The sequence below is a fragment of the Rhopalosiphum padi genome, chromosome 1, assembly GCF_020882245.1.
Source record: "Rhopalosiphum padi isolate XX-2018 chromosome 1, ASM2088224v1, whole genome shotgun sequence".
NCBI classification, from domain to species: Eukaryota; Metazoa; Arthropoda; class Insecta; order Hemiptera; family Aphididae; genus Rhopalosiphum; species Rhopalosiphum padi.
This window is the reverse complement of record NC_083597.1, coordinates 8,237,953-8,248,906: the sequence shown is the minus strand read 5'-3', so window position 1 is coordinate 8,248,906 and position 10,954 is coordinate 8,237,953. Positions and strand designations below refer to the sequence as shown.

At 24.8% G+C, this 10,954-nt stretch overlaps 1 protein-coding gene and 1 long non-coding RNA gene across 2 annotated transcripts; one reads left to right on the top strand and one right to left on the bottom strand.

Annotated features, from left to right (window-relative positions):
* The first annotated feature begins 4,815 nt into the window (after positions 1–4,815).
* Positions 4,816–6,095, top strand: LOC132932146 (inhibitor of growth protein 5-like). Its single transcript, XM_060998383.1, has 5 exons — positions 4,816–5,050; positions 5,113–5,218; positions 5,295–5,381; positions 5,456–5,700; positions 5,877–6,095. The coding sequence occupies exons 1-5, from the start codon at positions 4,856–4,858 to the stop codon at positions 5,976–5,978; spliced, it is 735 nt and encodes a 244-aa protein (XP_060854366.1). The 5' UTR covers positions 4,816–4,855; the 3' UTR covers positions 5,979–6,095.
* A 2,137-nt stretch (positions 6,096–8,232) lies between these two features.
* LOC132918691 (uncharacterized) lies at positions 8,233–10,380 on the bottom strand. Its single transcript, XR_009660534.1, has 4 exons — positions 10,271–10,380; positions 9,769–9,818; positions 9,536–9,607; positions 8,233–8,589 (listed from the first exon to the last, which is right to left on the bottom strand). It is a non-coding gene; the product is annotated as an uncharacterized LOC132918691 (long non-coding RNA).
* Between the last annotated feature and the right edge of the window lie 574 nt (positions 10,381–10,954).

Genomic DNA, 10,954 nt, shown 5'->3' with positions numbered 1-10,954 from the left:
GTTTTAATGATCTACATTAATTGTATATTAAGCTTCCTATTTAAATAATGAAATGACCATGGTTATAGTATCCATTTGTATAAATACTTAATATAGATTTGCAGTTCCAGCTTATCGCAATCATTGATTGTTAAATAAACATCATTATCTGCGATAAGTTATTGCCGAAAATCAGATAATTTGGAACCCTAGAACACTTTATATTATTAAAACATTTTTGAAGCTTGAACATTATCTACTTACTAATTTATAATGTTTATATAGCAATACAAGAGTATAAATTAATGCCCAGTAAAAGAAGAAATCCATAAACATTTCATCATGAGTTATATATCAATTGATTTAATGGTATTATTTTCTGTGCAAGCGACTGCAAATGCTTTATTAAGAAGTCACCAATTTCGTTCTGTACCTGAAAATGGTAATAAAATAAGATAATTACTGATAAATCTGGATGATAGCAATTTCTATGCTATTTTTTTGATAAAACAAAATACCTTTTTAAGGTTATTCACCATTATTACAGTAGAGACTTTTTTCTCGTGCAAGCGACTGCAAATGCTTTATTAAGAAGTCACCAATTTCGTTCTGTACCTGAAAATGGTAATAAAATAAGGTAATTAGTGATAAATCTGGGTGATAGCAATTTCAATAGATATAATGAAAATTGTACGCTAAAATATTTACTTATAAATGGATATAATAAATCAAAATATGAACTGATTTCTATGCTCTTTTTTTGTCAAAACCAAATACCTTTTCAAGGTAATATTTAATATAATATATAATATAATATTTAATATAATTTCAAGGCATTATTACAGTACAGACTTTCTTCTCATGCGAGCGACTGCAAATTTTTGTTTTTTAAGAAATTTCAAAGTTCTTGATCTGAGGTTATTATTTTATTAGAATAGCTTTTTGTTGATAAACAAAAAAATCTTTATTTGAATCAGAATCAGAATCACTATCTGAATTACCATCAGATACTTCATTTTCAGAACATTAAAACTCAGTTTTTAAAAATAATTCTGTATTCAATTTGTCGTTACCTTCCAGCCAATTTAATTTAAATATTACAACTGATAATGGTAGCAATTTTGTTAAAGCATTTAGGGTTTTTGGAATTAATAAAAATTATGAGGAAAACTTATTTATAAGATCAGAATAAATTTGAAGAAATAGAGCTAATTGATTTAACTAATATAGTTGAAAATGTTGAAGTTGGTGCAGAAAATGATTTTATAAATGAAGTTAGTTTGTCTTCTCATAGACGAATCATACTTTGAACTGGATCGTAATTTATGTTCAATGAAAATTATAGAAAGTCTGATGTTCTTCAACTCAAAAAGCTCTACAGAAAACTCTTTTCCGAGTTAACAAAACTTAGGTCAAAACAAAATCAGTCGACAATTGTAGTAGAAAAAAATCCATGAAGTACTTAATGAGTATTTGAGAGTACCTAATTAAACAAGAAGGAATTCCACATATGATGCATTACTTCAATTAAAAAGAATTATAAATGGACCCGATGGGGAAAAATAAATTGAACCAAGTCCTAGATTTTAATACATTACCAAGAATATTAAATGAAAAAGCTTTATCCATAAGTGAATATTGTGATATATTTGGACCAGTTGCAGAGTCCTTAGATTTCTTACAAGGTGAAAAAGCTATGTATATGGGATATCCGCTACCAACTTTGCATGCTTTAAAGAAAAAAATTAAAAGTAGACAATGTAAACTTATGACGCATTGTACACTTCTATTAGAAGTTGTTTTAAGATCAATATAAAAAAAGGTTTGTATGATTAAAATAGAAAGTTTAAATCTGGGAATAAGACATGCAGTGATCACTAATTCTTTTTCTATCCATATGTGATCAAATCTAGAATACGAGTAACATAATAATATTAATTAAGAATAACCGTTAATATATTAAATAATAACTAGTTACTTAATTTTGAATTTTGTACTTTATATTTATATTATATATTTCTTTGGCTATTACATCAAAAGTATGCCGACCTTTTATCACTGCACAAGCAAATGATGCACCTTCTCTAACTAACATTGTCGTATTAATCCAATGGGTTGTTATACCAAGGTAAGATTTTTTACTTTGGGTCCAACAATCTGCGGTTTCTGATATATATTCAATATTTGACAGTTTTTTAGTAATATTATCTACCATTGAATCAGCTGCAGAGTTTAACCGTGTTTTTAATGTTTTTGAACACATTAAACTTAATGATTTTGGTAGTCCCAACTTAATTAAATTTAAAAATACTGGCTTGTCAACAATATTAATTGGCTGTGTATCATGAACAACAAATTTAATTATTGCCATGTCCAGTTGCTTTTGGGTAATTATTTCATTTCCAGTACCAATTCTGTGTAATGTAGACTGTATGAGATTGCTCGATTTAGCATCCGTCAGTGGATTTTTTTGTTACTGTATCTTCATAATTTTTTCACAACAATTTCATTAAAAATATAGCATTGTGAGTAATAAAACGGACTATAATAATATAAAACCTATCGTGTTTCATATATTTTGTAGAAATATTACGATGTTCGATCTATTTTAATGTTCATATACCAGTTTCATTGCTATCGCTTCGATGTCTTGTGCTTTTATCTTATCTTCGATAATAGTAATTTAATAATATAGGTATACTAACAATTTCAGTACAATCAGTCTGGTTTTAGTCATCATTGCGAAACATATATATTTCAGCCGTGTCTAGATATTTTATAATTTTATATAATTAAATTTTAGTTAAAATAATGGATAAATTTATTGTTAAAAAACGAAAATTAAATGAAGACGAACCATAATACTAAACTAACCATAATATTGAATCAACATCTGGTGAATCAAATCAAGGTAGTTCTAGTTTTACTGGTTTAAATAAAATACGTTTATATAATATTAGTTATTTAGCTATGGGATTTACTTGGTATGGAAATGAAAATTGTCCTCAACCAGAATGCATTGTATGTGGAGTGAAATTATCCAACGCAGCTATAGTTCCAAGTAAATTGAAGCGTCATTTATTAAAAAAACATGATCATTTAGCTAATAAAAATATTGACTACTTCAAACAACTATTAAGTTCACAAAATAAAGAATCAGTAATTTTTGAGAAAAAGGTTACTATTCCTAATAAAGCACTTGAAGCTAGTTATAAAGTGGCAGAATTAATAGTTGAAAATAAAAAAACTACATACAATAGGTGAATCTAAGATTTAGATCTAGAAATCTACTTCCAGCCTGTTCAGAAATAGTGCGTATTATGTTTGGTAGTGAGGCTGAAGCCGAAATAAAAAAAATACCTCTTTCGAATAATACTATTCGTAGACGCGTCCAAGATATGTCAGAAGACATAGAAAAAAATGTGGGGGAAAAAATTAAAGCTTCAAATGGTTTTTGTCTTCAAATTGACGAATCCACTGACACAAGTGGTAAATGTTATTTAATTGGGTTTATTCGTTTTATTAATAATAATAATATTATAGAACAATTTTTTTGTTGCAATGAAATGAAAGAAACGACAACTGGTCTTGATGCGTTTAATATTATTGATTCTTATCTTAAAATATTAAATTTTTCTTGGGATTATTGTTATGGTATTTGCACTGATGGCGCTCCTAGTATGATTGGTTCTATAAAAGGTTTTGTTACATTGGTAAAAAAGTGTAATAAAACTATACTTGCAACTCACTGTTTCCTTCATAGAGAAGCTTTAGTAGCAAAAACTATCGGTCCTCAGTTAAAAAATGTTCTTGATGAAATGATAAAAATGGTAAATTTTATTAAAATGAGACCATTAAAAACACGACGTTTTGCTTGAATAATTAGGAACTTTATCTTGTGATAATTTCATCTTCAGGTAATTTGTCTGTAAATATACATTTATACAATTGTATTTAATATAATATATATTTTATTTTAATTTTGTGTTAACAAATTAGTTATAGATTAATTATAATAATACAACCATATAAAAAATTAAAATTATCCCCCCTAAACTAATTATTTAAATGAGTATAGAAAATGGTTTGTCTATGGACTCTATGGTTTGTACCGTTTGTGGAGGAGATGAAAGATTCATTATGAAATATTAAGTAGGTAATTATCCTATTGTTTACATGGTATAAGTTAAAATATGATTACCATAAATAATACTTTCAAATAATCAAAAATTGTAAGCAGTGATATTGACTACAAATTCTAATTAATTTATAACATGGTCATAAAACATTATACTATAGTTCACACATTATAATAACTAAAGTTATAACTTTATACGGCACTTATTTTATAATTAACATATTTTTAATTTAAATTATAATTTATGAACCTATTTCAATTGATATTGATCTAGTAGATAAGGCATAGACATTAAAAGCAATATTATATGGTTTTTTTCCAAATTCATTACTATAGCCTATAGGTACTTATGAAGTTTAAAAACATTTTTGTTTTTCTATTTATAGGAAGCGGTTTATTAAAAGCAATCATAACTCATAAGGAGTGTAATATACTGTGGTTATAAGCATTTTTATATTTTTTTAATAAGTATACTACCTACATAAAATACATAATAAATTAAAATAAGCTACGAATTGAATTTATTTTATTTGTTGTAATTCATTCTAATTCTTGTCTATGGAGAGTAATAATACTAGAATTATTCATTTTAGTTGCCCCTAATAAATTTAGTACATGCAACTTAATATGACTGGTATCAACCATTTTCTTATCAGTGGTAAAGGAGCTAACTATGAGGGAGCTATCTTCACAGACATGAAGGATGTTCCCGTCGAGTTAGAAAAAAACTTCACTACGATGCGACACATCGAAAAGAAAGCTAAAGAAAAGGTGCGTAACGCTCACAAATTACAGAACGATTTTCTGTCAAGAATAAAAGTCTTAACGACAAACGAAAAAAGCGAATACTTAAACTCAATACTATGTTTACTTAACGAAGTGATAGAACATGCTGAAGACAAAGTTAAACTGGCTGTTCAAACTTATGATGAGGTATGTTGATTTTGAGTTATTTACAAACCCCTAGAGTTATTCTACATAATTGTACCTTTCAGTTCAATGAAAATGAGAGGAAATTGGATTTAGGTAAAGCAAGGTTAGAAGAAAACATTTATAACAGAGCAAGTGGCGCAAAAAATATTGAAGAAGGCGTACAACAAAGTAGGTATTCTATAATATATTGTATTATATTATGGTTTTAATGTGTTTGGTCATCTCTTTATGTGTATTGCTTTAGTCAATGAAATTTGGAACAAGCCGAGTACATCAAGGGAAGAAGAAACAACACCTTACAAAATATCTGAAAAGAAAATAATTCAAAAAGGTTAATAGACAAAACATCATTTTAGTCTTGTTGAGGTAAATCTAAATAGTATAATAATTATCAACATTTTTCAGATGTTACAAAAATGAATATTACAGCAACTAGCAAAACACCTTTAGTCGGTGTTATTCGTCCAACAAATGCTACCAATAGTGTATATGATAAAGTAGAGACTGGTCCCCTGAATGGTTCATTAGATAATGCTGGAGTTGCCCTTTCGCCTGAAGAATCAGAAATGCCCGTCGATTCAAATGAACAAACATACTGTTTATGCAAACAAATTTCTTATGGTAAAATGATAGCCTGCGATAACTCATGTGTAAGCATTTTAATTTTAATTAATTAATTATTAATACATTTATTACTTTTATGTACATAGTTATTATATAATATTGTGATTTGTGACGATATCATTCTATTTGTATTAAAAACATTGTTACATTGTTTAATTTTGGTATGGAACAAATTTTTAATTATGCCTTATTTTTATTTTAGTGTCCAATTGAATGGTTCCATTTTGAATGTGTTAATGTAACTACCGAGCCCAAAGGAAAATGGCTCTGTCCGAAATGTAAAACAAACAAAATGAATAAATAACTCATTTTAAAAATGAATAAGTTTTTAATTTTATACATACATATAAAAATAATATACCGTTTATAGTACCGTAATATTATTATTGTCATTAAATAACATACATATTTGAGAATACAATTTAAATGTATATATTTATTTGTTCAAAATTTAAAACAAAATCCATATTTCAATTAATTAAATTAATAATTATATTATCCATATTATGTTAGGAAAATTAATTATGAAAATAAAAAGAAATTTATGTTACAACATTTAAATGGCACTACTAACAAATCTTAATCGTATTACATATTACTAAATATTGTTGATTGAATTTTAAGTTATTAAAAAACTATAACTTCTATCTTTATTGGTGAAATATAGGTCTAAATTTAAATCATTCTCTGATTGATATTTACTTAATAATTCTTTGCTATCTTAAGAATACAATACATTATTTTAAAAGAGGTTTTTATTTATATAATTCAATTTTTTTTTTATATAATTTAATTTAGGCAATTTTGAGAGTTTAAAATCCTAGAACATATGAAATTTCATTTGATCACAACTTGAATCTATAAATCTTTAAGGACTGTAATATTGAAAAAAAAAGATCTAATTGAAAGAGACAAAATAGTTAAAATTAGATAAGGGCTTATCTTGTAGCAAATCTCGCTACAAGGTACATGTAAACAACCTTGTTTACATTCTCTTCTTGTGCTCAAACATATAATATATGATATTATCATTACAATTTAATTTTTGTAAGCACACTCCACTGTATTTATCAAATTGTTCTTCTATTCTGCGATTCTTAATATATTTATTTTTTTGTTTATTAATTAAATGTTTGATTTAATTTATACAAGTACCTATTATAAATGTATTATTAAACGTATTAATAGTATTGTAATGAGTTAAAAATAAGATATGTTGTTCTAATTTAATATACAAATTAATATATGGTATTTAGATTGATATTCTTAGCTCATCACTTTATATATATTATGTTCATTAACGTGTAAATTTAATTCGGAGTATGAATATGAGAGTTTTCCTTTTATGTAAAAAATGTGTGTATACATGACTATGCGTAGAGTATATGTTAAGTTTAGATTAAGGACTGTAATATTGAAAAAGAAGGTCTTATTGAACCAAATAGTTAAAATTAGATGAAAAAATTATTATTATAAAATATTCAGGCTTGATTTAAAATATCCATATTGGACAACACAACAAAATTATAATTAAATATCAAGAACAAGAAGCATTGAACTACCTTAAAATATTTTAGAGACTACTTGATAACAATTAAGACAAACTTAAATTGAATATTTTAGAGTTCTTCTAATTCATTGTTATATAAATATATAATTTATATTATTTAAGTTTAAGACATAACAATAAAATATTTAACATGTTTTACTTATGCTGGTAACATAATAATAAAATAGTCAACACTCCATAAATAATACATTTTGTTTTTAGTAAGCAACTATGAGTTTTATTTTATTCATCATTATAGGTTATTCCTATAAATCCTATAATTGTCAAACACTATGGTATACATTATTATATTACTATTTTTAAACTTCTTGTTTATTTAATTTAACTAATGGATAATGAATCCTGGTATTCAATATAATAATACATTATAATATGTAATCTACTTATCTAATAAAGGTAATATATATTATTCATTACATATTAATTACAAATATTTTATTGTTTGTCTAACTCTGATTTATTTACTTAATTTTTTATTTCCTATAAAAGCTGTTAGAAAATCATTATTTACCATAATGTACTTGAACAATAAATTAATAAATATTATATAATAAAGTTTACAATAATTAAATTTATAAATTAAACCTATCAAATTTTATATTTTAACTATAAAACCTATATTATTCAGATATACTCTTGTACTTCAATCTTTTCATATAAATATATTATTTTTTAATGTATAGCAACCTACAACAATGTAAACTATTTATTATAGAAGTTTTTTTTTCTATTAAATGCAGTCACTAATTGAATATAATAGTATTATTAGTTAATTATTTTTGTATATGTATCTTGTTCATATTTATTATTCTACCTTATATTATAAGTATTAGATTACTTAATCACAGAATTTTGTACCAGTATTCAATATCAGAGGAGTATTTTAATTTTGAAGATGAACAAAGCAATTAAAAACACAATTTTATTCATAGATAATGTAATGTATTAATGAAATTTAAAATGTTATCAACAGAATTTTGTGGTATTATGCTGTATAGAAAGTATACATATATGCCAAGTTATTAATAGTTGTTATATAAATGCATTCTTCTTAAAATCAAAAATATTTTTAAAACATTTAAAAGATGTCCTGAAACTGTAATAAAAACTTTATAAAAACATCTAAAAAATATTCATTTACTGTAAATAGGATTTTTTTAGACTCAATTTTTCTTCTCAAAAATTGTAATCACTACAGTTTTATTTTTAGTAGCAGTATTCGACATTTTCTTTTTTTGCTTCATAATTTTTTTTTTCCATATTTGAATTGCATAATATTTATTCCGCAAATCGTTCATCTTAGCCATAATTACTGCTTGTCGTTGAGAAGAATTCATTTCTGAAGCTATAATTTTAAATTTAAATGTTACAAAAGATTATAACTAGGGCAGCAATTACATGCCCTAAAAACCTATAATATATGTATACTGTTATTCCCTAAGAATTACTAAAATATGCTTTAAAAAAATATTAGAAGTTTTCACTTTTGGCATTTTGAAATTGTTTATCGATTTAATAATGCAACACATGAGTATGAACCACGTCTGACGAGGACGTTAGGTATGATAAACATATTAATACAATCGAATCACAATAACTCGAAGTAGAAGGGAGATAAACATTCACTTTGAAATTTGTATTATTCGAGATATCTAACTCAAATCTATATTAAATTATATATAATTTATATTTCTTGGGGGATAAAAAAATTCAAGTTGTCAAGTTTTTCTAGGTATCGCGACTCGACTGTACTACATATTTATGTGATATTGTTATGCATTACCAAATGGACATTTCCTGTTATCGATTAAGAATAATTACCTATCTTACTTATTTTTATTAAAAAGTTCAATTATCCATAATAACTTTTAGGAGTGAAATAAATAATTAGTGATTCTTGATTAAATCATAAATATGCTCTTAAAGTGTAAAAATTCCTAAAATATGTCCTGAAAATGAAAAAGTACCATAATATGCAAAAATATGTAAAATAAAATTTCATATACAGCATCATTTAGTTATGAAACAAATTTTGGTATAAATTAGCTATCTTTTTAACCAATCAATAAAAATATCAAATGCATACAAGTGTTGTCCTTAATTATAACTACTGTACTTATTCATGAATAAAATTATGATATGTCATAAAAGTCAATTCTGGTAATTGACCCAATACACTTATATATTATTTTATATAATCTACTAGTATGTTTTAATCAATGATAAGAAATATAAATTGTTGAAACTAATTCATAAACTATTCATTAATTATAGTATGTATCTTTACTTACTGAATTTAACCAATGGTTTGCCATCTTTTATAGGTATCAGTTTTATTCCAGCTGGTGTTTCAATGTGACTTACTAATAATAAAATGTTTTATTATTATTATGTGAAAATATATCAAGTAATATAGATTACTATAATAATATTTTGATAATATTTAGGTATAAATTAAAGTGAATAAATATTACTAGTAGCAGTATAATGTTTATGTTTTATTAAAAATTTAAAATCTAATTACCCGCAGGAATAAGAACAGTAATAATAAATGATTTTGATGACTGCTCATAACTAAAAAACAATAAAAGATTTGAGTCACACAAGTTGATGGAAGTTTATAACATACATTAAGAAAATAATATTATTAAATTTATACATGATAATTTATTTTTATATTATTTTCTAAGAATATCTATGATATTCATGGTTAAAATATAATTATAATACAATCAAGGGCGGATCCAGGGGGGGGCACTGGGGGCAAGTGCCCTGTTGGAAAAAAATAATACATATTAACAAACATAAATTTGTATCATATTGTATTTTTGGTGGGGGGCTATATCTATATTATATAATTTTTCTTATAAAGTGCCCCGATCGTAAATATATGCTGAATCCGCCCTTGAATACAATATTACTAAATCATAATAAAAAGTATTGTTCTATGATAGAATTCATACAGAATTCTATACTTCATAACAAAAATATTTTCATTTAATTATTATTGTATTTCAATAACTTACTTTTGTTCTATATAGGTTGTGGTTTGATATAGTCTCCATAGTATACTGTTAAATTATATCTATGTATATAACAATCACTGCTGAATTTTTATCAATTGGTTCTACTTTAATATTGTAATAGATACCGTAAAAAGTAATAATATTAAATATATATATTTATAAATAGTTAGTAAACTTATGAGTAAAGGAATTATATTATACTTGGCTATATCACTTAAAGGTTATATTTTTATTCATATACAAAAAAACAATGAGTTAAAGCAAGCAGGCTATATACACATCACACAAATGGTTATTTTCCTTCCATAAAAATAATAAAAACAAAAGAATCTGTATGCCACTAGAATTGGACGGAATTCAAGTCATAATGAATGAATAGATTTCATTGATATTGGTCATAAAATGAAGAGTTCTGAACCCGAAACTGAAGGTGATAATGATGCAGATTCTTCAAAACTTAGCCCTCCAAAAGTGTGTATAATAATTGTAGACAATTGGATGGAAAATACATGATGTAAAATTTTGTTTTTAATTTAAATTTTAAAATATGTATTGTTCCGACTGATACAAGAGATTTTAATTTTTTTCAATTATAATTTATTAAAAATCGATAGTGTTTTAATTAATAAATAATATATTAAGTATTTGTTTATTTTATATTGGTAAATTGGTGTATATTACCTT